General features: G+C 44.7%; 1 protein-coding gene across 2 annotated transcripts in view; it reads right to left on the minus strand.

Annotated features, from left to right (window-relative positions):
- Window positions 1-2,523: 2,523 nt before the first annotated feature.
- PFKL (phosphofructokinase, liver type) overlaps window positions 2,524-27,325 on the minus strand; it is a 39,340-nt gene continuing 14,538 nt past the window's right edge. For both annotated transcript variants that reach the window (XM_033150106.1, XM_033150107.1), the window contains exons 5-22: window positions 26,544-26,709; window positions 25,336-25,380; window positions 25,041-25,149; window positions 23,801-23,896; window positions 22,746-22,838; window positions 20,375-20,500; window positions 18,255-18,319; window positions 16,258-16,321; window positions 14,350-14,496; window positions 13,941-14,011; window positions 10,612-10,699; window positions 9,600-9,752; window positions 9,197-9,361; window positions 7,550-7,611; window positions 5,783-5,894; window positions 5,277-5,376; window positions 4,506-4,611; window positions 2,524-3,607 (exon numbers count right to left, since the gene is read on the minus strand). In XM_033150106.1, coding sequence (XP_033005997.1) covers window positions 3,460-3,607; window positions 4,506-4,611; window positions 5,277-5,376; window positions 5,783-5,894; window positions 7,550-7,611; window positions 9,197-9,361; window positions 9,600-9,752; window positions 10,612-10,699; window positions 13,941-14,011; window positions 14,350-14,496; window positions 16,258-16,321; window positions 18,255-18,319; window positions 20,375-20,500; window positions 22,746-22,838; window positions 23,801-23,896; window positions 25,041-25,149; window positions 25,336-25,380; window positions 26,544-26,709 — 1,916 coding nt within the window. In that variant the 3' untranslated portion in view covers window positions 2,524-3,459. The remainder of the gene's footprint in view (window positions 3,608-4,505; window positions 4,612-5,276; window positions 5,377-5,782; window positions 5,895-7,549; window positions 7,612-9,196; window positions 9,362-9,599; window positions 9,753-10,611; window positions 10,700-13,940; window positions 14,012-14,349; window positions 14,497-16,257; window positions 16,322-18,254; window positions 18,320-20,374; window positions 20,501-22,745; window positions 22,839-23,800; window positions 23,897-25,040; window positions 25,150-25,335; window positions 25,381-26,543; window positions 26,710-27,325) is intronic.

Here is a 27,325-nt window from a genome sequence, read left to right on the forward strand (position 1 = left end):
TAGGGCTGGAGAGGGCGTGTGGCTGAGGTACAGTTGTACTCTAGGGGGAACTGCCATATTTGCCCTTAGACACGCCCGTAAAGCAGCCGTGAGCAGTGCATATTGAAATTAAGTTTATAGCAGATGCTAACACGAGTGTAGACTAGTGTTGAAAGAGGAGCAGGCGCAACTGAACTGATCTAGTTGTCTCCAAAGCAACAGCAGAGATGTTTCATGTTGCCACTTTTCCATGCGAAGCAATTGTTCCACCAGTTGCTTTTATGCTTTGGCCCTGGTTGTGAGAGCAAATATATTGCAACCTGCCCATCATTTTCTCTGCACAGTACTGTAGTTAACTTCACATAGACACAAGATCAGGTTTTGCAAACCAGAGCAGTGAGCTGATGACTCTGAGAATCATCCTGTTCCCACTTGGGAGGAGGATGAGGCTATCCACCACCTGCCAACTTGACTGACCTCATTTAGAGAATTCTGGTACATCCTTGGGTGCTGTGCTGGGCTTACCGTACATTCCTTTTGATGAACTTCTTGTTCCTACGTGGACCCAGCATAGAACACTACCTTGAGTCTATGGATCCCCCCCCCCTCCCCACAAACACAACCTGCACTAAATAATTAGGAATGGCTAACAATTTCCCTCTTGCATAGTCCAGGGCCTATTCATCTCAGTAGTTTTTGACATCCACCAGAAGTTCTAGAGAAAGTGCAAACGAGTTGGCTGGTTAATTGTTCCAACATGGTGTGCTGTGAGTACACTGCATTGTAATCTCACTGGGATTTATGTCCAGAACCTGTTGTGCTCTTCCTGAAGATGTGGGTGTTAAAACAACTACTAATGCATTCCCTGAGCCAGGCACTGAGAAAGGTATTAGATTCTATCTGTGTGTAATGTAAGACACAACCCATCTATTGATATTTGATCCTAAATGTCTTGTAATTCTGGAAGTAGTGGAAGAAAGCATTCCAAGAGTGGCATGGAGTAAGGAAAAGGTTAAGAAAATAACAGGTTTCTTGGTCTAGGGGTATGATTCTCATTTCAAAGAAACACAGAACTGAAGCGTTAGAAGGGATCTCCAGGGTCATCTAGCCCAACCCCATGCAATGCAGGAATCCTGCCCACAGCCATCCCTGGGGGGGCGGGGGGGGGGGGGCTTGAACCACCAACCTTCTGGTTTTTATATTTTTATTAAGGATTTTCTTGTTTTACAAAAGTATATGCAATGTCTCTCTCGTATTTTTCCATGTAACATTTTTACGCATCAGTTTCGTCCAACCTTCTGGTTAACAGCCAGACACACTCACCCATGGCGCCACAGGTGTGAGAGGTTCTAGGCTGACATTCCTGACAAGCTATTCTCATCAGGGATGGGCCACAGCTTAGTGGAAGAGTACATAGCTCAGGCCCCTTCATGGATCACTGCCTTGTCGTGGCGAAGGGGCTTGAATTACTCAGGGAAGCTATGAGCTATGCCGTGCAGGGCCACCCAAGATGGACAGGTCATAGTGGAGAGTTTGGACCAAACGTGATCCACCTGGAGGAGGAACTGGCAACCCACTCCAGTATCCCTGCCAAGAAAACTCCATGGACAAAGACAACAGGCATATAAAAGATATGATGCTGGAAGATGAGCCCCTCAGGTCGGAAGGCGTCCAACATGCTACTGGGGAAGAGCGGAGGACAAGTACAAGTAGATTCAGAGCTGATGAAGCGGCTGGGCCAAAGCCGAAAGGACGCTCAGTTGTGGATATGCCTGGAAGCGAAAGGAAAGTCCAATGCTGTAAAGAAAAGTATTGCATAGGAACCTGGAATGTAAGAGGAGACTCTTGAGAGTCCCATGGACTGCAAGAAGATCAAACCTATCCATTCTCAAGGAAATCGGCCCTGAGTGCTCACTAGAAGGACAGATCCTGAAGTTGAGGCTCCAGTACTTTGGCCACCTCATGAGAAGAGAAGACTCCCTGGAAAAGACCCTGATGTTGGGAAAGATGGAGGGCACAAGGAGAAGGGGACGACAAAGGATGAGATGGTTGGACAGTATTCTCGAAGCTACTAACATGAGTTTGGCCAAACTGCGGGAGGCAGTGAAGGATAGGCGTGCCTGGCGTGCTCTGGTCCATGGGGTCACGAAGAGTCGGACACGACTGAACGACTGAACAACAACAACAACATAGCTCAGGACACAGGCTTAGCAGGTCCCAGGCTCAGTCCTTGACATCTGACTGAATCTGCCTGAGACCCTAGAAAGCTGTGGCCAGCCAGAGCAGACAACGTTTGATCTAGTATAAAGAAGGTTCCCATGTTCTTATGTCTTCATCGTGAGGATACTAGAGGCAGGAGACCCATCACCTTTTCTGTCCCTTGTCCATCATGTTCCAACTTCTCCCCCAATGGAGAACTAAAGGTGCATAAGGCTGCTTTCCAGCATAGAACAGCATCTTTCCTGTTAGCCCATGCCATGCTGTGAGGTCAGAGACAGTTTCCCCAAACAGGAAAAAGAATCAAACTGAAAATGCACACAGGCCTGGTTCATTGATTTCTTTTAATGTACTTCTAGAAGTCACAAAGCTGTGGCACAGACAAATACAGGCAACACAGGACACTGAGTTCACAGAAGTGTATTGGGAAGAGTACGCAAAATGGGTGCCACCATTACAGCTCTAGCCAGGAAGATGGCTCAGTCAAACCGGTCAGACAGCGTGGAGAAGAGGGTTTTCCCATGCAAATCCACAACACACTGGGCAACCCCAGCCCAGCATTCAGACATGCTGCCATGTCCTGGTTGGCATGTATCACCCCAGTGAGAGAAGGTGGGGGCAGGGGAAGAGAGGAGCTGCTCCACTGCTTACTGCTACTTTGCAGTATGCCACTGACATACTTCTGCTAGACAAGATCTTTGTGCTGGATGTTAACATGATAGCGGCAGAAGTTATTGGTCCCAAATCAGACCCATCCGTTGCCTTACAGCACTCCCCAAGTTGGGGAAGCACTTTGGGACCTCACATTCTCTGTGACTCCCATCTAAGGGACACCCTTCTGGAATTCTGCAATCTCCGTGGCACCAGGCCCAGAATCAATCTAAAACCAATCCCTATTGTCCATCTGATTACTGAGTACATGATTCTTTAAATAGTGTCTGAATATAAGAGTAGCCTGGGAAACAGGGATGGAACCTTTCTGGAGTGAATGTGCTGCCTGGAGTGAATAGGCTCCAAAGAGGGAGCCATGGACAGAAGAACACTCACCCTCTTAGGCAGTGAGGAGTATACAGCAGTGGGTATGGAGCTATTCCGCAATGTCAGCCAGGCTGGCCTCAGTCACACTCCTGCAGGCTCACAGTGGCACCAGCACTGCACTCAAAAGGCATGAGGAGGCCAGAGGAAGGGGGGTGGGAGTTGTGGGTGTGTGCAGGGAAAAACAATGGAGAACTAGTCTGGGGTGAGCAGAAGGGAAGATTGCAGTTAGAAACCCTTTTCAATGCTGAGCGTGCGACGGGTGACATGCTCAATCTTCCCAGACACATATTCAGTCAGGCTGATCTGGTAGTGGGCCAACATCTTCAGCATAAGGCGCAGGTTCAGCCACCATTGCTCCTTGGGGAGCCTGTGCCTGCAAGAAAGGAGGGGGAAAGCAAAGTCAGCACCGGGGTTCAATCTGAGCTGGGGCTCAGCCCTGGAATGCGTGATGTCGTTAGCAATAAAAAGAGCAGCTCTCTGCACCTGTGAAGTCAATTCCCCTCTCATAGTTGGGGGCATTCAAATCTTTGCAAATTGCAACAGGAATTGACCCTGATCTCTACCTCCCAGAGGGTTGTACAGATCAGATTCTGTGCTGAACTTCACAACACAGAAGGCTCAAAAAGTGTAGCACAATGTGTATTTTACGATAAGGTATAATTACAAGTGTGTCTCTGACGGGAAAAGCTTTCAGCAATTTGTATGTTGTGGGGGAAAGATATCCAAATATACATATTTAAACACTATTTAAACATTTTCTCCTGAAGTTTTTTAAAACTCAGAGAGATTAATGCAGAAATGGGAGGGGATATGGCTGAACACATGTGAAACTGACACAGATCGGAAATAGACTGGCCCGCCCTTATCCCTGTTCACAGACAGCCTCCACCCATCTGTGGCTGTGGAGTATATCTTAAGTAAGAATTCATCAAGGGAGAGGCAGGCAAGGAACTCGCCCAGCTCACTTTTATGCTCGGTATGCTAAATTCTGAACATTTGACTCCCAGGAGGGATGAAAATGTCCCCACTGGCAAACAAGTCACAAGGCTGGCCAGCAAACAGAGAGTACCTCACCATTTCCCAAAATATCTGGGCACTTCCCACTTCCCTTAGAAAGCAAGCACAAAACAGAACTAAGAGAACTGTAGTTAACGCCTCACAGCCGCTCTGCCCACCAGTCCTTTCCATGAAAAGCACTGGCAGGAAGTGTCCTCCCTGCTCCCAGAATCTCACATTCCGTGACGCAGATGGCAAAAGAGGTGCCTACTTACTCAAAATCTGTGACTTTCTTGAGCTCAGTCACAGGGCTAAATGACACAGCCTTCCTCTTCAGGCCTATCACACAGGCAGAATCGGTAGAATTGGCAAATACCCGGCCTGTGGAAACAGAGAGGACTTTTACGTGTGGTGCCGAGCAGTTCTGATGTCAACCAAACGGCTCACCATTACTTGAGAAGGCCTGGATGTGGCTACCCTGGTGGTCTTTGGCAGAGAGCCAGCAGCTATAGAGGCTCCTAGAACCCCAGCAAGTCAACGGGACTCAAGAAAATAAGTTGCATACTGTTTTCAATGACTATGGGCACACACTGAAAAGCTGGTCTCATGAGCAGTCCCCACAGAGCATCAAGTGGCTTCAAAGCACAAGCACAACACACCAAGGAGGCCTCACTTTAGGATGGCAGCATCCTCCTGGGTACAGGCAAGGTGCTTCAAATTATAATGGTTCCCTGGGGTGCCACCCTGCACAGTCCTGGCTAGATCCTGGCAGGGAATGGACCATCTCTCATGGTAAGGGGGAAGGCACATGTGCACAGCAGCCTCCTGGTATTTGTCCCTTACTAAAGGAGCAGTGGTGCTTCACGCAACTCCCTTAATCCCTCTGCTCAGTTGATTAGCAACCGTAAAAGTGGTTGACAGGCAGATGGAGGCATGGTGCATAAGAAGTTCACTTCATTCTGCCAAAGTTCTCCTGAGGATCTTCCCTATTACAAAACACCGGGGTGAATATTTTCCATTCTCAAGGTGATCCTCTCTGAACATACCCTGGCGGTAAACTTCCTTCAACTTCTCCGACATCCACAGTACAGCTTTCACACCCAGCTTGGTGCCGTAGTTGCGGTCAAAGGGGGTTGGGGCACCTCCCTAGAGACAGAGACAGGGAAATGAAGGCAGAGCCCAAAGGGTGGCCATGATGCCACTCCTGCTGCAAGGGAGGCCCAGCTGTTCTTCTGCTGGGGCCATCCCACTGAGCCTCTTCTGCAAAATGAAGATAGTTCAATGACAACTAAACAAAAAACCCCGGTCAGCTGAAAGAAGGAAAACAGGACCTTGGCATGTACCCTACTGCCCTGAATGGAAGAAGTAGCTGATGAGTGTTTTCATGCAAGACAAAAAGTATTCCGGTTACAAACTCTCAAACAAAAGCTCTGCTGTTTTCCCCAGTTAATATCTGCCTGCCTGCCTTCTCTCCACCACTAATCTTCTAATCCATTAGAAGTGACTTAGCCTGACACTGCCCTGTGGCTACCTAATATGTAGCCCTACTTGCCTGTTGGAGGTGGCCTAGGACGTTGATCCTGCAGTCAAATATTCCTTTCCCTTCGGAGGAGTATAAGTTGTAGAGGAACTCGGTGGTATAGTGCTCGTGGCACTTCTCGTTGCTAAGAAGACAGCAAAAGGGAGAAACCACTTTAAAACACAGGCAGCTGCCTAATAATACCAAGTCAGACTCTCAGTTCATCTAGCTCAGTGCTGCTGACACATGACAAGCAGTGGATCTTCAGGGTTTCAGGCAGGAGCGTTTTCCCAGCCCTGGTGGGAATCGAACCTGGGGACTTTTGCATGAAATGTATGTGTTTTACCTGCTGAGCTACAGTCCCTCCCCCCACCCCCTTTGATGCACTAAGTGAGCATGACTGTATCTCTCACAGAAAATACAGCATAGAAGGCACCCCGGGCCCAAATGATTTAAAATGCTGAAGCCCTGGGTGGAGGAGTCTTGTGTTTTTTATACACTGCTTTTTCCATACAAGACCTTCTGCCCTCTGATTTCATAAGGATGGCCCCACTTCAGGTTTCATCCCCTGCTCCACAACAAGAATAAAGGGTGGGGCTTTCTTGGTAGAAATCCAATGAAACACACCCGGGCCACTCATTCTTAACTCATTCTTGATCTTGTTTCAGTGACTGGTTCCTGATTGTATGCTGCATTTTTATTGGGTTTTTCAGGATATATGTTTTAGCTTTTAAAAATATTTTCTGAGGTTCTTAATTCTGCACACACACTTTATCTTAATTCCAAAACAAGGGAAAGACAGTTTTTGGAAATAAAAATAAAAATGAAGTGAGTTTGTTTGCACAAGTTAACAACGCCAGGGATAAGAGCTTTGGAGAAGAGTCCTTTATGATCCAAAAAGTTTGCGGGATTGAATGTTCTTAACACTTTGCTCTGCTAGGACTACACAGAGAACTGGGTTTCAGGCAAATGCCTACAAAATTTAGACAAAGGAAGCAGAACTAAACCAGTGACAGTGTAGCCAGCTACTGAGCACTGGCAAAACTATTGTCTCCCCTATACTAGCCTTACGGAATCTCCTCTGCCCTTTTTCTGCAGGATTGCGGTAGAATCCATAAGATCTCCATCCCGGCAGGGAGCCAAGCCCAACCTCATCACATTTCTAAAACCATCCATCTCTTTTCAGTGTTTCGGAGGTTTCTAGGCTGCAATTCCTTCATTTGTGCTGAGTCACTATTCACCCATGCTACAGAGATGCAAGTCTTGGCAATACTCCAGGGATTGGGTCAGCAGAGTCACAGAGAACAGTGCCGACCCTGTGATCCAGGAGCAGGTGATGGCATCCTGCACTATTAGCTGATGCTTCCCATAGTTCAGAGGCAGTGAACCAGTGACCCCAGCTCCCATCATCTCTGAGCATTGACCATGTTGACTGGGACTGCTGGGAGTTGTGAGTCCAGGATCATTTGGAGGGCCATAGATGCTCCTATCACAGATCTTGTACAGCATAGTACGCTCCCTCTGCTGAGCACATCACTTGCTCCCTCATTTCTTGAAGGAGACAGTCTGAAAAAGACAGTCTGATGAACCCATTTTGAGCCCCAAATCTCTTTATGGCTTTTTCAGCTACCGTCTCAGCCTTTTTAAAAGAGCTGCTGCCATAGCATTGGCACACTCAATATAAAACTGTGCGTTCACAGTACGGAGATAAAAGTTATTTCAATCCCAGATGACACTGAAGATTTCCATCTCCTTCAAGAACTGAAGCACAGCCATTTCAGAGCCATTTCCGCAACTCACCGCAATACTAAGCCTCTCTGAATGTCTGTTTTCATTTTGTCAGTTAAATGTTCAACGTTTGCCTGAAAAGACACAAAGACCAATCGTTTTCATTGGAACAAATTTTGCTGATTCAAGAGAAAACTAAGCTCTTCAGAAAAGGGAAGAAGGAAATGTCACTTCTGAGCTACAGAGAGAATGTGATTAGATAAGACTATAAATGCTTTGCTCACGTCTGACTGTGTTAGAATCAACAGTCATTAAGTGCAATGAACAAGTGAAAAGAAAAGGTTAACTAGGAGGGAAACAGAATGTTTTAGCAACTTAAATAATCTTGGTCACTGTTGTTGTTCTTGATAGCAACACATTTATATGAACAACAGTTTGCTGCATTTGTTCCATTGAGATCAGTGTAAGCCAGCCTTCCCCAATCTGATGCCCTGCAGATGCTGCTGGACACCAATCCCCATCAGCCCTAGCCAGCCTGGCCAATGACCAGGGATGATGGGAGTTGTAGTCAGAAATATCTGCAAGACACTAGGTTGCAGAAGGCTGTCTTCAAGTAAACCATTTTATAGCTTGAGTGTATTCATTGCCAGCAAAGATGGCAAAGGCAAAAGGCTCCCCTCAGAACAAGAATGGAAAAAATCAGAGATGGAATAGCCAAGCTTGGAGAAGTGGTCACATCAGATGATATCTTGCTCTTGTTCTATGATCAGGAGTTTGCTAGCATAAATGCCTGTATAAGGCATGTCTAAGGAGAGGAGAGATTGTTGCATCAAGCAAGCAAAATGCTTGCCTGATGTAACAGAGCTACTTTGAATTCCACCCTGACTGTCTTGGAGCCAAAATTTGCTGTAGCGGAAAAGGGTGGCAGAGGGATAATTCATTCTGCCTCATTTTAAATTTACCCTGTAAAAGGAGACAGACGAGTTGTCATGATGGGCATCACCACCACAGGTGGTCCAAATATCTCCTCTCTCTTTCAGCCAGTTCATCTCACCTACACTTCCAATATCCAGATAAGTTACAGGATTCTTTGGGAACACTTCACAGTCTTCTCACAGATGGAACATTACTTATGTAAGAGAGGATGTCTGCATTTTATAGAACTACATATGTAATTTAGGTCTTGCTTTTTCAAATATTGCTTAATAATAATAATAATTTTTATTTATATCCCGCCCTCCCCAGCCAAAACTGGGCTCAGAGCAGCTAACATCAAATGTATAACACATTAACATAAAATCAGACAATCAATTAAAATACATCCTAAAATCAGATCAGGATCAGAATAAAATCCAATCAGATGGCAACCCACAGATTAGGGTTGGGGACCTTAAATGCTCACCAGGCCCAACTGTTTGTGCTGAACTTATATGAGCCTGTGAGAAAAATTGGGAGGTCACTTTCATGCAAGTTCTTATGAAAGGGGAGAGCTGTAACATGAAGTACACAAATCAATAACAACTTATAGGTTCCTGATAAGCATTGATTTGAAGTTTGGATTTTTTTTCCTCAACCAGGATTCATCTTCTTTTCCATATTCCCTCCTCATCCACCCCCAATTATCACCCAGTCGCCTGCCCTTTGCACATTTCACAAATGCCAGGAAACCATCTTTCTGTGCCACCTCACTTCACATGCTCAATTCTGCCACCAGCACACCTTTAAGTCATGAATGGTGAAAGGATCTTCGTAGACATAGGCAGCATCAGCTCCTGTTGCAATGCCAGTCACTGTAGACAAGTAGCCGCAGTAACCACCCATCGTCTCCACAATGAACACACGTCTTTTTGTGCCCGAGGCGGACTGCTTGATGCGGTCACAGCTCTATAGATTGGGGAGGAAGGAAAAGGATGCTTAGTTGTCCAAGTGTTAAGCAGAGTTTCTGTCTACCATTCTGGGGCAGGTATTACTCCCCTGCTCCATCTCCTGCCTCCTCTATCTTTCTTGCCAACATTTCTGATACATGCAATAGAAATACACTGATGAAAGAAAGGTTACATAATTCATCTCCCCACATGCCTAGTTCCCGGCATTCTGTGGCTGCTGGATAGACCCATCTTACCTCCATGGCAGCATTGACAGCTGTATCGGAACCCAAGCTGAAGTCAGTGCCCGGGACGTTGTTGCTGATGGTGGCTGGAATCACACACATAATGATGCAAAGCTCATCATACTGCCCACGTGCTTCTACCAATTGTAGTACTCCCTCATATGCCTGCAAAAGACAAGAGTGGCAGAAATGTAAGCCACATACCCAAGCCTAAGCACTGGGCTGCAAGAAGTACAAGATAAAAAGAAATTTTACACCTCTGAGCATCTTAAATCAAAATTTTGATCGACTCTCTTGAGCTGGGCAGGAGTCATGACCTTGAAATGAACCCTTGGAAACTGGGTATCTATCAGTCCAGAGGTATTTTTGATACATATTTAAAGCATATGTTTACTAAACAGGATTGCAATTGTTGAAACAAAAGTTACTATGAAAAGAGACCAAAAAGAGACTAACTCTATAGATCTCACTATATACTGTACTTAACCTAGTCCGTGGCTGCTTCCCAAGGGTCAAAAGGCAGGAGTAGCGGAAGGAGAATGGGCGGGGGGGGGCAGGGAGAAAAAGGAAAACTCATGTCTGCAGTACAAGATTGGGGGGGGTTTACAGGAAACCCTTGGTGTGGGGAAGAAGGGTTTCTGTATATGACAGTTTTAGTTCTTTGGTGGCTGTGGGGAAGAGAAAGGAGGAATTGGACAAGCAGTAAGTGGAACTGGCAGGGGAGTGGTTAAGGTGGCATTTGGAGATGATGATGGGGAATATGGGAGGGCTATTTAGGTGATGAGTGGAAGAAAGGTGGAAAGGAGGAGGAATTGGGATGGGGAATTTGGAAGTGGATGGGGTTAAAAAGGGCACGTGCTCTATGACTGAGCTGCAGCAAAACAGGGGTATAATTCCAGCCCTGCGGTCTGTCTACACACTGAAATACCAACATCAGTGCAATCATGCCTGGACCAGATTTTTAGGAAAAGGAGAGAGGCATTTCTCATTCAAATCTGAAAGTGTCCAATGAACTTCTCCACACCTCAAATCCTCCAACAACCAGCAGTGCATGGATGTTAAATTTCCGGACATTTTCGACAATATTTTCCATGCATGTCTTGGGAAGAGTTCTGGCAAAACAAGAACAAAACAAGTTGTTAGAAAAGCTGCATCACGATGCCTGCCTCTTCCAGCTTTACCGAACCTGCTTAAGAATAGGATTGTCTCAGCACAGTGAAGGAAAAGAGAGGAGACACCAGTTCCATGAAACAGGCAAATAGATCCTTTGAAATCTTCCACATTTAATTTGCTCCCTTACTTTCCAAATAACAGCATAAAGGCAAGATAGGGCATGTACCAACTGCCAGCCTTTGATAGGATATGTTCTTTGCCAAGGGAGCAGACAGACAGGCCCACTCCCACAGACTGTCAAGTGCAAGTCGTTTAGGAACAATGTGCCCTTTGTATTGCTTCCTGCAAAATGAATGGCCTACTGACCATCAAGAGGAAACATGCTTATTAAACCAACTTCCTCCCACTTTGGCCATGCTAACAATTGAAGAGTACAGTCCAGATATTCTGGAAAAGACTCTTATGTTCAGATAAGCCCAGTAGAATAGAACTTAGCCAGATAGCTCATAAAGGTCTGTGGTCACTCTTCACCTGCAGAACTAAGCAGAAACGAGGCTGTCTATGTGAGGGAATATAATCCTGGCAGTTCACATAGCAGGTGGTTACTTCAGTTTCTATTTATCACACTCCCTTAAGAAATATTGCACAAGTGAAGCAGAGTCAGTACAGGAAAGGGTAAAGATGTAACATGCAAAACTGTTACATTTGCAATGGCCTTGTAAATGATTTGCAAATGAGTTCATGTTTGCAACCTGTGACTGCTCCAGCCATACAGTCTCTGCAATGGGATACACCAGGGGTCAGCAAACTTTTTTTGGAGGGGGCCGGTTCACCATCCCAGACCTTGTGGCAGGCCATACCGTGCACATGGGCACACCCAGTGGAGGGGGCTTCTCTCTCTCCCCCTCTCACCCCCAGCCCCTCCCCTCCCCCTGCCTACCTATGGTGCTGCCAGTGGAAGGGCTGGCTGGCTCCGGAGAGGTGCTGTGCTCTGCCAGCCGTGGCTCCTGTGCCTGCCCTTGTGAGCGGCAGAGGCTGGTGGCAGCGGCGGTGGCGGTGGAGGGATGAGCGGCCCGAAAGGGCTGGCTGGCTCTGGAGAGGGCTGCCCAAAATGGAGCTCAGCCAGCTCCCTTCCTCCTCTACACAAGGCGGGGAGAAGTCAGAAGGAGGGATGGAGGAAATGCCGCGGTGTGTGTGTGTGTGGGGGGGAATGGTGCCCCCCAAAAATGGTGGCACAGAAAAAAATAACAACGAAGGAATCCACACAATCTGCGGACCGTCCGCGGGCCGGATCCTGAGGGCAATTGGGCCGGATCTGGCCTGCAGGCCATAGCTTGCCGACCCCTGGGATACAGCAACAGGATATACAGGGAAATTATCTGTTAAGCCAACACAGCACAGCTGAGACCAAGGACCATAAGAAGAGAAATCTCTGGAGGACTGAATTCCACAGGGTTTCTTGACTGGTGAAACAGTCCAATTAAACTTGTGGTCTGTAGCAGATCTGGTTTTGCATTCATTATCAGTTTAAATAAACCAGTTATTGTAGAGGCCGCATGCACTTTATGGCAAGTGTGCAACTGGTGAACATTATCCAAATTCATACTTGCAGTACACATTTTAAGTTCCTCTGCCCCACGTGCAATTTATAGATGAGTATTTGCATGCACGCAGACCCCATCAGGTTCAGACGCAATCATCACCATTGCCATCACATTTCAAGCCCTCACAAATGTAAGAGCCCACAGGAATAAATGGCAAGCTCACTAGGTCCCCATGTCCTGTTTACTAGAAAGGAGAGCAATTTGGATGAGATAATGCTTCCTGCCTGATGGGACTCAAGTCTCATGACATTATTATGCAAACCCAAGAGTTCGCAACATTTAAGACTCACCCTTCCTAACATTCCACAACTTGATTATCAACCTAAAGCAGGGGTGGGGATCTTTTTTGGCTTCACCAATGAGATCCTTATTAAGATCTGCCTTGTGGGTCAAATTTGACAGGTGGATGGGGTCACTTACCTATCAAGCACATGGCATCATTATGACATCACATGACTGACAGGTGGACAGGACTGCCCAATTGTCAAAAATCCCTTTCACCCCAATATTAAGGCGGGGGTCAGGAAGAGGCTTCCAAAAGCCTTTGCAGGCCCCCCTAACCTTTACAGTTAGAGTGAGGCAGGGGACTTAAAAGGGAAGTGGGGGAGGAACCTTGCAAAAGCCATTGTGATCCTCCCACTTTAAGACTTGCAGCATGTGGGTGGCCTATAAAGAAATGAAGAGAATGAAGCATGGCAATTCCACACTGCATAACTATTTTGGAAGCCCTCCAAATGAGACAATGAAGAATTGGCAAGGAAGTAGGAAGCAGAACATATTATGCTTGCTTATCATAAAACACCAAAACATTCAGGAGAGGCAGATAAAGCATTCTATGAGAGAGAAATAAAATCTTCAAAGGGCCATGAACTAACAATAATGAAGGATCCTGTAGAGATAATACAGAAGCATGATGACTGTCCAAGAAGTTCAGGCATGCACTTTCCATTTCCAACAGCTGAAAAAATAAGATAGAAGCTTGGCAATTTTAGGTTTACTTCTAAGAAGTGAAGAAGACAAATGACACTGGAATGTTAAAGGGGGAAAGTGCCTATGGAGAAAGTTGGTTATGGGATGATCATGGTAAGAAAAGAATATAGAATAGCAAAGGATGAGTACATAGAAAAACTGACTGTCATAAGCTTGGTATGTTATCAAGAGACCTTTCAGAGAAATATGTTGACAGTGGCCAGCAATTTTTAAGAATAAATCATACAGGAAAAACAATCACACAAACAATTAATTTCTACAACTGGAAGGCAGAGGCAAGATAAGCTGCAGGGTGAGAATTCTTAAATTACAATAGTTCTATAATAAATTAAGCAGTGATACATCCCTGATCACCTTCATGAAAGGTCGGGAAAGGTTTGTTCTGTTTTAGGTGAAGGACAATTATGTGAAACTGCTGTGCTATGCTATGCACCCCCTGAGACAATAAACTAATTCCATTTTAGAACAAAAGGTCCCTAGAACTGAGTGGCAGATTGCATGTGAGAACTGCAGGTTTGCATGCTCACTACACACTACGTAATATGTACCGACCTTTTGGAAGGTTTTACCTGTATCATGCCCTCTTTGAACTTGGTCCTGCAATTTCTCCCCATCTGCAGAGAACCACTCTGTCATGTCAACCTACCTTTTGGTCCCCAGCATGGATCCTCCACGCCCTAGCCAGCCTGCGACATCGTGCCAGCCCACCTCTCGGATCTACGAGAGGAAACATTTAATTAGACCTCTCATGATTTGCCCAATCATTCCCAACTGCATTGCACCAGGTTGTCCTCCAAACCTTGGATTTGAAAGTGAAAGCAGCATGGTTTAAAAGAAGAAAGATCAAATTGATATTTTGTTTCCTGTTACAACCAACTCTGCCTCACCTACCCCATCAGAAATTCATAAGTCATGGTGCCAGTTTTGCAGCAGAAATGGCAGCTGGAGTTCCAAATGAATGTTGCCCTGTAGATGTTCTAGTTTACAAAGAAATGAGAATGACTAGTAGTCCGACAGGAGGGAGGACGTCCTCCCTTCCAATTAGAGAGACTCACCTGTCCTTTGCTCAAGCCTTCAAAGCCATCATTCACCACATACATTGTGTGGCCTTGGCAGATCCCAACGCGCACAGCTGACCGGACTGCTGCGTTCATGCCAGCTGCAGGGGCTCCCACATTCAGAATGGCGATATTGAAATTGCTCTGCCCGGAACAGAAACGGATAATAAACAGCTGGAAGAAGTCATTGTCAGCACTCAGAGGAGGTACCTCTGCTACAAAGCAAGCTATGTAAGAGGACACTGTGCAACTTCCTTGTCCTACAATACTTCAGGTAAGTATTTTGAGGACTTCAGACAAGATACTGAGTAGCCTTGGCTGAGATGTGCCTTACTTCCTTGCATAACCATCTAAAACAGGGTGGTCCAACTTTTCATACCAAGCGGGCAGCAAGAGTACTTTGTCAAAGAACCCACAGGCTGCACATTGCTTTGTTGCGTGGGGGGGGGGGAACTAGGCCACAATTTAACACCCCCCTCAGTCCTTGCACTGCCTTCGCAAAACTGGCTAAGTGAGGTACCAGTCTTCGGGAAGGAACTGCGAGGCTCTGGCAGGGTCCTAGAGTCCTCCTACCTTCTTCCCAAAGCTGGGAAAGCACCACCTAGGATTTGGGAAGGAGGCAGGAGGACTCTAGGTCCCTGCCAGAGCTTCGCATTTCCTTCCCAAAGTCCAGAGCCTCACTTACCCAGCTTTGGAAAGGTAGCATGAGGGCTGGCGGGGGGTGATTCAAATGTTGCTGAGGGCTGCCAAAAAAGGCTGCACACTGGACTACCCTGATCTAAAAGAAATGACAGGAAGACCATGTATCAACATAACAGTTACAGTTCACAAAGTCTTTGCCTAACTTTTGGCTGTAGAAGAGGGTCAAGTTTTTCTATGGGTCCTCCACCTTGTGCAAGGAGTTCAGAGCTCCATATAGCAGCAGCAGCAGCAGCAGCATTAGGTCCTACTCCCACCTGCCCTCTCCATCTCTTTGCACCTCTGTTCAGGCGGCTCAGGGAGTCAGGCATGGCACTGCTGCCTATGTCCTTGGGATGAAGCACACATGAGGGCTGTTGGTATTTCCTGTAGAAACCAGAGGTTGCTTCTGCATTCCTTTGTTTGACCCTTGAGCAAAACAGGCCAAGATCCTTTTCCAGTACAGATGGCAGCTCTTTCTTGGTCTGTAAGGAAACATCTGACCTCTATCGAGAAAGGCTGGGCATGCAAGCAACTGCTTAGAGGCTGCGAGCATCTGCAAATGGGAGGGGGAGATAGCACTTCCTTCGTGACTATACTGTACTGGAAACCTTTATTGGATATAGTGTGGATTCTAGCACACACAGTGATTACATGTCAGGAAGACATTGCTTTTACTGTCTGTGAACATAGAATGCACGTGCATTTTGTGAACATTTTTTAAACCTTGCATTGTATCCAATGCTGTGCCAGCAGGGTTCCACGAGTGCAACAGGACTTCTGTTTCCTTTCCTGCCCTGATGAGTTCCCAAAATCTGCTCTGGAGGGTCCCCCAATATAATTTTGAGGGTGTACAGGGGGCTGGTGGGGACAGGAGAGGAAGTTCCATTTCACACAGAAGTCCTTTTTGGAGCGGCAGCATTGCATAGGTCCCTCCATCATTAAATTTCCAGATGCACCCTCTTGAGACCTGCTTCCTGCTGCCTTGGGGCTTTTGATTTGTGCTTGTGCACACAAACTTATTTATTTATTTAATGGTGGCTTTTTCAAAAACTTTCCTTACAAGGAGCTCACAAAAACAAATTAATAACAAAAGCAACATGCTTACAACAAACAACAGACCATGATAAATATGAAAACATTAAAGCAGCAAAAGAAATAACAGCTATCCCTTTCACAATGCAAGAAACCTGCAGAACAAAAGCTGCTTCTCTTTCGTTTCCTCACCTTTTCCTTTGCAGGCTTCTGGTGTGCAAGAAGCTTGTAAATGTTCCAGTTGTTTTCAAAACTCCTGGTAAAACAAGCCCACAATTATATTGGTAATCTTTCATCGTAAGAAACCACCAAAGCCAAGTCTAAGAGACAGAGAGAAAGTTTCTTCTCTTTCTTACTTTGGACTCCAGAGTGCTCCTAAGATGCACAATACCTTGAAGTGTGAACCTATTTTCTTCTTCTTCTTCTTCTTCTTCTTCTTCTTCTTCTTCTTCTTCTTCTTCCAGAAAATGTATCATCACTAAAGTGCATTGTGGATGTAACTTCTCAAATTTAATTTAGCTTTTGCCTGAAAGTGCTGACCTTTGGAAACTTCCATCTATTTCAATTAAAGTAAGTGAATTTTCTACCCATGCATCTTAAAGCATGCTCAGACCTTTCACTTATATTTGTTTAAACAAAAAATGCACACAAAAATATTTGCACTCCCAAAAACAGTCTTAAATTGCTACTCCTGTGTCTCCTTGCCAGGAAGATCACTTAAAGCAGGCTTCCTAATTCTCAGGGGAATTTAGCTATGGCTGGACTCCTTCAGCTATTGTTGTATTCCAAGTACCATTAGGCCCAGCCAGGATGGGCAGTGGTCAGGGATGATTGAAGCAAAAGTCCAGTAACACCTGGAAAGTCACAAGTTCCTCATCTTTGCTCAATCTGGTGTCCTCCAGATGTTTTGGATGGCACTAAGTGGGGAAGGCTGCCTCCCCACTGTGTACAGAATAAATTATTGCTTTGTTTTGCTGCAACTGCTTTTCAGTCATTTCCTCAATGTTATGTTTCTGTTTTCAAAATAGGCTGAATTAAGTCTTGAGTCTGCTATAGCAGTCACTGTGACACTGTCTTATAGGTGACAGGAAAAAGTGTTAGCCTGCAGTTCCTTCCTTAAGCATTAAGGACTTACTTAAAGAGTGGCACAACCAGAATACTGGTCAAAAAATTCCCTCTATCTTTGATGTCTAGACTTTCAGTGGCATTACTTACATAGCCAAAATGGCACCATCCATGCATGAGAGAGGGTAAAACCCAAGGTACACAGAAGTACAAAAAACCTTGAAAAATGGGAACCCTAAGGAAGGACTCCAAAAACAGCCCAATGAAGGCTAAATGTGTGCAGTAGCCATGGAAAGCCAACAGACTCTGAGAAAAAAGAGCAGCAGAAAAGGGAAATGGTGGAATTGAGTGGCTAGAACCCTAAACAGAACTAATTCTCACCACAACATTTTGCATAATTCTGCTGCCCCCCATATTAGTTCCTGTAACACTATACAGTTATGGAGAGATCCTGCCATTGAATGAGTGACCAGAACATACATAGTATGTATGTATGTTGTAAGTCCACCCAAGGAGTAGCAGAATTGGGTTAAAACAGGAAGAAAACCAACTGCTCGCAATCCAAAACATGTGTGAGATTTATTTGATTCTCGTGAACTAATGATCCATGAAGAAACAAGGTTAGACATTTAAGATGCCCATGTTGCTATTAATGTCAAGGAGATGGGCCAAGTGGATTGCAGTAGAAAGGAAAATGAAGGAAAAGTAACCATCAGCTTTGATCATATGGTTCACAATAAATTTGACTGGCCATCAGATGTTGAAAAAAGAGCACAGATCCACTAAATATCTAGAGACTTCCTCAGACTGTGAATAATGGCTATGGGGTGAGGAGTCAGAGTTTCTCTATGGGCAGGAAAAAATAGGTGAAGAACTTCTATAATATTAGAGGAGTTTTCAATGCTTTTTTTGTACCTGACTTCACATTTCCTATGAAAAAACACCTTGGAAATGTTAAGAAAGGAGAACTGAACAAATGAGTAACAAGTTCTTGTCTTTGCTACTAAATACCAAAGGTCTACAGCAAGACTTGCCTTCAAAACTATTGTTATTTTAAATGTTAATATAAACAAACAGATGAGAGGAATTTCAATCTCCATCCAGATCCCAGAAACATCTCTTACCTCCCTCTGAGCTGAATTGCTTCATCAAATCTTTTGTCATCCATTGCCTTCTGGACATCTTTGGTCTATAAAGATATTGTGGAGGTGGGGGGTTAGAGCAGTGTTTTTCAACCTTTTTTGGGCAAAGGCACACTTGTTTCATGAAAAAATCACAAGGCACACCACCATTAGAAAATGTTAAAAAAATTAACTCTGTGCCTATATTGACTATATATAAAGTAATTTTTCAATTTTTCCCACGGCACACCAGGCAACATCTCGCGGCACACTAGTGTGCCGCGGAACAGTGGTTGAAAAACACTGGGTTAGAGAATCATAGTGAGGCTCTAGTAGAAATCTAATAAAACCAAGGGTACAGTGAGATTAATTCATCTTCTGCCAATTCCTTTTCAAGACATTCACGGGCACGCTCATCGGGGGGCCATTTCAGGCACAGAGAAAAAAGCAGCATAAAAAGGAAGGCTGGCAGGACCAAAGGATTGCAAGAACCCCTGGGGGAGATGCATTGCCTTTCTACCCTCTTCTCCAGAAAGGCTGGGCCGGGGCAAACCAAGAAAAAGAACTCTCCCAGGAAGAGTTCGCTGGCACAGCCTGTTCCATCATGTATGCCAGACTCCAAATGTGTACGGCACTGAAAAGGCATGGTTCAGGGGCTCTGGGGGTTCTGTGTTCAAAAATCCAAAACCATGCACCCACAAACTCCATGTTGATGGGTTGCAACAAGTTATGCATGCATATTGCAAAGTTGATTTGGGAAGTGTTTTTTCTACTTGATTTTGTCAAAAACCAGAAGAAAATGGTTATTCTGGTTAATTGTTTTTTAACAGTGCTTCATCCCAAAGGATCCCAAGGTGGTAAACAAATATTCCAATAATATACAACACATAGTAATATTAAAACTATAAAGCAGCAAGTATTGGTGGCGGCGGGGAGTAATATATACAATTTTGCTGCAGACAGACCAACCCTTAAGCTCACATATCCCTGAAAACCTGGAAAGGAAAAAAAAATCATTTCCCTAGTATGTTGAAAAGCTGACAATATGAGAACAGTTATATCTCCACTGAGAGGGAATTCCACAACTAGAGAGTAATATGAGAGAAAAGGCCCAGCATCACCACAGACCAGGCCTCAGCCATCAATGGCCCTTGCAGAGCTTAAGACTCAGGCCTCATGGAAAAATATGGGGACAAAGAACAACTGGACAGCTATATATAAGGGTGCATATGCACGGGGAGAGGCTGATACCTATGCTAATCAAGGCTGCATTCAGACATGTTGTTTTTTCTGTTAATTTGACTATAATGCTAGATTTCTTATGTTCCTTTTACGTTTTAGCATTTATAGAACTGGGGCTTTTCAATCAGCATACCACCATGCAATGCTAAATTTAAACGGTGGGAAAGAACGTGTATGCTGGGGTGCCACCTTAAGAGTTCGTCATGTGCAGTTACGACACAAAACTCCTGCAATTTTCCATGTGAACAGGGTTGCAAATGGACTCTTTTGGTAGAAACAGTTAAAATGGAAATCAGTGCTAAACTTCCACTAGATTTCCAGAGGTGGTTTTTATGTTGTGTAAAAGATCACATAATACAGGGGGGAATGAGCAGGTAAGGAAATGTAACAAACAAAAAACAAACAAACCCCCAACTAAAGTGCTGTCAGAATGCAAGCTTAGTCATACCTCCTACCCACTGGAAATCTAGCAAAACCTCATACCATGTTTTCAGATTTTTTTAAAAAATAATAATTTATTATTTGTACCCGCCCATCTGGCTGGGTCTCCCCAGCCACTCTTGGCGGCTTCCACCAAACATTAGAATACATTTAAAATATTTCTTTCTACGTAGGCTATTTTTCTTGTTTGTTTAAATGAAAGCAAATATTTTTGGTATTCTGTCTCAGATGTCATATTCCCTCTACATTTGCACAATTCTGCCCCCCCGAACCTTCCAAATATCTGCTTGTTTGCTGATTATCATCATGATGTGTCAGCTGTGAAGTTCCCTGTCACCCCACTCACATATATAAAAATGGAGGCCTTTGCCCCGCGCCACCAATGCTGTGCTTCTCTACACTGCATATATTTGGCTTCTATGATCATGTGAAATACTCACCACTTGCACACATTCCATTAGGGGTAGGCGCACTGACTGGTTCCCGGAGAGACTCACCACACAGGCAGGAGTGTCTGGTGTTGCTTCCAGCAATGCCATCACAGCTTCCATCCCCATTTTGCTGCTCTGGGGGGACACACACAATGCATTTCCAGAGACAGTCAGGTATGTATACCTTGCATATTTAGGTGCACACTGTGTATCTTTGTGATTCTGCAGCACAACATGCTTTGGAAGGTTGGAGCCTTGTCTCACCAAGCACTGGAAATCATACTTCACTCCTTCAAAAATGTGTTATGTGTTTCAATGTAAAAACCACTGCGATATAGAAAGCTGGGGTGATTGTGATGCAAGGGTTTTCACATCAGCAGCAGCAAACAGCCTGTATAATATGCATCTCTTAAAGCTACAAAGAAGCAAGACTGCAAAGAAGTGCTAATGGGGAAAGGCTTGCCTTGGAGACATATAAAGAAACAAAGACTCCCAGCAGCAGGAATATGAACTGAGATGATGGGAAGACCCAGTATTCAAAGTTTCCTCTGACAGAAAACACTCTTCCCAGGCGTTCACACATTAGGAGCAGCACAGAATGGCTTTGGCCCACAGCTGCCCCCTCTTACCCAACAAAGTTCTGCAGTGCTACCTGACACGTTCTCATAACAGCTTTCCCCCCAAACTACTGTATTTTCTCTCTTCTTAATGCACATTGCTATCATGTCAACTGATCTTGTTTAACAGGCCTAGAGAGCCCCCTCTTCAGAGGAATTTGAATACGTGCAACTAATTGGGTTGTTTGCTTTACTGAGAAACGGAAATCTGTCTTTCTGATTGTTCCCATTCTTGGTACTGGCAGATAGGAGCAGCCTTTACTCTGGGGACAGTGCTTCCTCTGGGTCACAGGATCAGCTTGCAAAGATGCCTAGGAGGGCACTGCCAGGCTGTACCAGAAGCTGAAAAATAACTCCTCCTATCCTGTAGTACTGGATAAACCAGCAGTTTGCAAAATTCAGCTCTCCAAACACCAGGTTGACCAATTGGACAAATATTACTGTAAAAACACATCTAATGGACCATTTCCGAAAGAGAAAACACAAAGAAGACAGAACAGAAGGTCATCCCCAGGTCTTAAAATGGTCTAGCCTACAAATGCAGAAAAAATATTCACCCACTCCTTTCTTGTGGCACAGGAATTCCTAGTATGATTTTCCTACCCTGTATAAGAGTGTGTATTTTTTGTGGGGTGGGAAAAGACTGCCTCGTTTCAATACCACTAAGAGTGCAGGAAATCCTCTGGAGCAGTGGGAAAGGTTAAGACAAAAAGAAAACCATGACCTAATGAAAAGCCTCTCCTTCCAGGTCCAGTCCTAAATAATAATAATAATTTATTATTTGTACCCCGCCCATCTGGCTGGGTCTCCCCAGCCACTCTGGGCGGCTTCCATCAATTAAAATACATTTAAAATATCACAGATTAAAAACTTCCCTAAACAGGGAAGAAGAAAAAAGAGGAGGGCAAAAGAGGGACTAGAAAAAAAGAAGTATCTAAGTATTCTGAGCTCTGAATGCAGCTCTGCTGAGAATATTGCTTCTGACCAGTCAAGACCAGCCAGGGGGAATTCCTAGCCCTTGCATTCTTTACAAGTTAACTACTGCTTGCAACAAGATGTGACACTATCTTGAAAGTGAAGACTGCCCCCATCCCTGAATTAATGAAGAATACTGATATCCTGGAAAATTTCAAAGGTTAACAAAGGTTTCTATTGGTGTTAAATAGAAAAATCAGGCATTCTACGCAATGGAATGAAGAACACAAAGCTTCTCTATTATGCACAGCTGGGTTTATTGTTCAGACAGGACTAAGTCACACTCAGATATCTAGAAGCACTAGCCTAAGAGAAGGTCCAGGAAGCCTCTGGATTTCACACCAGAGCCTGCAAAATAAGGACAATTCTTCTGTTTGCTTCCGAGTGGCCAAGCCAAGAATAAACAAAGCAAACACCATGCAGGGTGCAGAAAATGCCTTCTTGCCATCCAGTCTACTGCATTTGCCTACTGTGAGTTCTGCATGCCAGTTTTGAAAGAGGACTTGCAGTAAAACATACCAGCAGTGTTTCCTTTTAGTTATGGCTTACTTATCTCCACCTATATACAGTGGGGCATAATGCTCGACCAGTGTGGGCAACTGATTTCTAAATGGCAGCAGGGCACATGCACTCAGTCTGCGAGGTTCCTGCTTTTTTCAGTGTCTTCAGCTCTGACTCACCTTTCTGCTGTTAACACAATGGCACTTTACCAAAAGAGTGGGAAGCCATTCCTTAGACATACCCTGAACGTCCCGGACATCTAACAAAAGAAAAGGAGTAACACTTACCAGGACACGATCAAATGCCGAGGGGGTCCCGCCACGCTGCACGTGGCCAAGCACAGTCACACGAGTGTCGAAACCCAGGCGCTTCACAACCAGCTGATCAGAAAGTGGGGGGGAGGGAGAAAGAAAATCTGGAGTTAAAGTATACTTACACCCTCCCTGTACCAGATACCCTGGTAAACTGGGAGAGGGGCTCTAGGTCAAACATTTATTATTACCATAATTATTACTATTATTATCAATTTATTAATCACCTTCTAAACCACTGTCTCAAAGCAATTTACATGATAAAAAACTGCTAAAACCACAAATATAATAAAAACATTTAAAACAAGACTAAAACCCTAACAAGTGAATACTCATAGCAAAGACCCATTTATCCAGCTGGGAAAACCTCCTGGAACAAAAATGCATTCAGCTGCTTGTGGAAAATGCAGATAGTATGTGCCTGTCGTATATTGACAGGAATGCTGTCCCACAGAAGAGGGGTGGCCACATTAAAAGCCCTGCTCCAAGTTACCATAGGGCAGGCTTCTGGTCTTTGTAGGAGAGACTCTATTGTGGACAGCAGTGATTTATTGGGTGTGTAAGGGATAAGGCAGTCTCTCAAGTAACTTGGTCCTAAGCTGTATAGGGACTTGTATGTTAGTACTAACACCTTGAACGTGGCCCGGTAGCCAATTGGCAGCCACTGCAAATCCTGCAAGCAAATTGTTTGCCCCACAAGCAACCTAGCTGCAGTTTTCTGCATCAGCTACAGCCTCCAGATCCACTCCAATTGTAGCAACACATAGAGTGCATTGCAGTAATCTGTGAGGTTGCCAATGCAATGTTTACATCTGCATTGAAGCTGCAAATGCCCGCTTTAAAATTATCTGGACTGATTCAAAGCCCGAAGAAAGCTGGGAATCCCAAGTGAAAAGCGGACAGCTGTCAAGGTCACAGGAGATTTTTATACTCAATATAGTTCCAAAATACGGAAAAGCCTGTTTTCTAGGAACCGTGTGCTGAAAAATATTTTCACTGCTATGGCTCTACAACATTAATCAGTTACTTACATCCTTCACATAGTTAGAAGTGATTGGTTTTCCATTCCTGTCTATGGCACCTTCAGCGATGATGATAATATTCAGCCGGGATCCTCTGCTCCGTGTCTATCCAAATAAAAATAAGGAAACCAATGACTGATCCATCAGGGAAGGCAAGAGGCTATGTTAACGGAGACTCTCTCATAATCATAACATTAACACCTTAGGCTTGGCAGTCAAGCCTTTCCCCATCAGCAACTTTGCAATTCAGGAATAGGGTAGTAATGGTCCTCCAGGTGTTGCTGCTCTACAGCTCCCATCACTTTTGACCATTGGTGATGCTGGCTGGGGCTAACAGGAGTTGGGGTGTCCAACAATATCTGGAGGGCCAAATGTTCCCTGCCTCTATTGTAGTTCCTGCATGCTGAGAAAGGACGATTAAAGGCAGCTAGCTGGTTCGGTATCTAATACTAAGATATTAAGAATGGTCTGCTGGATCAGGTCAGTGGCTCTTCTAGCCTAGCATCCTGCTCCCACAGTGGCTAATCAGATGCCCATGGGAAACCTGGAAGCAGGGCCTGAGCACAGCAACGCTCTCCCCTCTTGCAGTTTTCAGCAACTGGTATTCAGGAGCATATTGCCTCCGGGAGTGGAGGAAGAATGCAGCCAAAGTGGCTAGCTTCTGATAGCTTCATCCTCCATGAATTTGTCAAATCCTTTTTTAAAGCATGCAAGTTGGTGGCCATCACTGCCTCTTGCGGGAGTGAATTCCACGTGCTTCACGAAGAAGTATTTCTCTTCCAGTTCTTCCAACATTCGGCTTCATTGAATGTCCTCAAATTCTAGTATTAGAGGAAGAAAAGCTTCTCTTGATCCACCTTCTCTAAACTAAAAAGCCACCAATCTTCAACTCTCTCCCTCTCTCCTGACCTCCCACCCCCACCCCCAGCTCCATGCCTCTGTCAGCCAGCTTTTCCTACCCAGTGTCACCTGCATTTATCTGCAGCACAGCATACACACAAAGGAAAGTCTTCCACAAAGAGCAACACACCAGCAGCACAGAGAGCTCTGGAACGCTGCTGTGAGCTGGTGCACAGTGGATTAATAGATCTGATCCTGGAAGCTCTCTAGAAAAATATATATGACCCCATTAACTTAGATGCGAACACTAACAAAGAGAATATAAATGAAATGCCCCACCATTTGTACTCATCAGAGAAAGAGCACACAATTTCATTTTTGTTGTGCAACAGATACCACCGACACCCACCTCACCAAGCCTCTCACACATGAAATCCTCCCAGTCATCCTCAGGAGGTGACTCAGGGATGAAAAGCCAGTCTGCACCAGAAGCCAAAGCTGAAACTAATGCAAGGTACCTGCAGAGGAAGAAAAAGAGAGTCAGCTTGTGAATTATGAACCTGGGGGTATCAATTATGGTGAAAGATTTGGGAGATGGGTGGGTGGGTGGGTGGCAGGCATATACCCAAGTTTAGATTTAATCCCCTAACTGGAAACCCATGTCTCCCTCAACAAAACAAACAACAACAGAGCTCTCTCCTTACCCACAGTGCCTGCCCATCACCTCCAGCACAAATGTTCTCTGGTGACTGCAAAGCAAAATAAGAGAGTAAAGACTTGCCCAGATGGCCATTCAGTGCATGCTTCAGTTGCATCTTCTCATTAGTACAGTATTTACACACACATTAGCTGGACAGGGGAAGAGACAGCATCAATGCTGGGAGAACGAGCCCACAGATGTGCTTGAGAGCTTGCTGCTGGTGAGCACATTTTTCATTTTATCTTCCTGCCAGTCTCCTAGTCCTTTGAAGGGGACTCTCCCAGGCCTTGCGCTGACTTTGGAAAGAATCAAAAAGTCTCCAGACTTACTCAGCAAACCTCAAGGTGACAGGGATGAGCACCTGAAGTCGCATGCACATTGGAAGCGCTCAGAAGGATGTCAGAATTAAGACTCCACATTCTCTCGCAGAGGGAGGAGCAACCAAAATCTGTAGAGCCTAGGTTAGAAAACGAGCCACACCAGGGAGGAGTGAGTGGGGAGATACCGTGGTGCTGCTTCTCCTCCACCTCTCTGAAATAGTGTAGGGTTGTGCATTTTAGCCCAGGAAAGATGCAGTGCACTGCTACTTGTGGAAGGAGCAGAAGGCTGCTGCAGCAGTGGCTGCTTGCCTCTGAAGATCAAGGAAGGCAACCAGGTCTTGCTTCTGGACCATTTGGGCAAGCAGATATTGCTTACATGGTGCCTCCAGCACAGGAGCTCCAAAGTGAAACAGTGCTCATGTGACAAAAACTGCACATGTTGTGCAGGCAGGTAAGGATTCACATTTTCTTAGCAACATGTTGCTGAATGAGTGGGGAGAAATATAACATCTCAGCAACACAAGTGTCACCTTTGATGAAGACATCTATGTACTTGGCAAATGAGTTCCTTTTATAGTGCAAGGGAAAATGCCAAGGGTGGAATTCAACTAAGGTTTACTCAGAATATACTCAGTGAAAATGACTAAGTTAGGTCCATTGATTTCAATGGCTCTAACTTAATTGTTCTGGGTGGTGCAATTATCTAGGAAGGCTCTAATAGGAGTTAGTCCCAGAGAAGCAGGTTCATCACACCTACACAACCCTCAGAAAAACGCTTCTGCAGGGCAGGAACTAACTGCTGGTTACATAGCTCTCGGGCTAGTCCTAGGCATGCTGCAGTCTTTTGTAAAGGAAGATAGGAAGCAAAAGACCTGAGAAATAATTTGCTCACCTCTGGGCAGTAGTGGTGATTGCGTCAATCACCTCCATGATACGGTGCAGGGCAGAGTCAGTGCCAATGGTCATATCTGTACCACAGAAATCGTTGTCAATGGAGCCCACCAGGCCCACAATGTTTAAATGACAGTATGTCTGAGACACCTCCTCAGTGATCTTCCCTGAGAAAGAAAAAGAGAGAAAAAATATTAACAAATGGATAGGAATGAGAAATGGTCTGTCTAGGGAAAGGACTATGCAAATGACAATTACTGGTATATATGAAGAGAACATATCCTACAGTAGAAAACAGGATGGAGTTAGCCCAGCTGGAAATGGTTAACTGTTAATTTGAGTGAAGTTATATTTCTTTCCTATTAACTTGAGACTGTAAATGAGATTATAACCTTAATGTCTTTTCAACTTGATTTGCAATCGCATCTTGATAATCTGAAAACCATAATTTGGCACTGATACTAGCTTGATTGCAGAATCATATTTTTAACTAGGAAAAAAAAGAATTTTAAGAAGGAGCAGGACAGCAAATTAAGCCCTACATATTAAGTTAGCATTGACTCCACTGAGACGGAAAGCTTTCTAAATACTGTACAAGTATAACTAGCCTCATATACTAAATGTGTTACTATTGTGTAATTTTTAGAGAGATGAAAGAGCCAGACTTATTTGTTACTGGATTGTTTCCTTTCGAACATCTTGGCCATGGATACACAATATCATGGAACTGAATCACTGGCAAATTTTGTATTCTAAGCTATAAAGGCTGCTAAACAACTTTTT

Source organism: Lacerta agilis, chromosome 5 (genome assembly GCF_009819535.1).
Source record: "Lacerta agilis isolate rLacAgi1 chromosome 5, rLacAgi1.pri, whole genome shotgun sequence".
NCBI lineage: Eukaryota > Metazoa > Chordata > Lepidosauria > Squamata > Lacertidae > Lacerta > Lacerta agilis.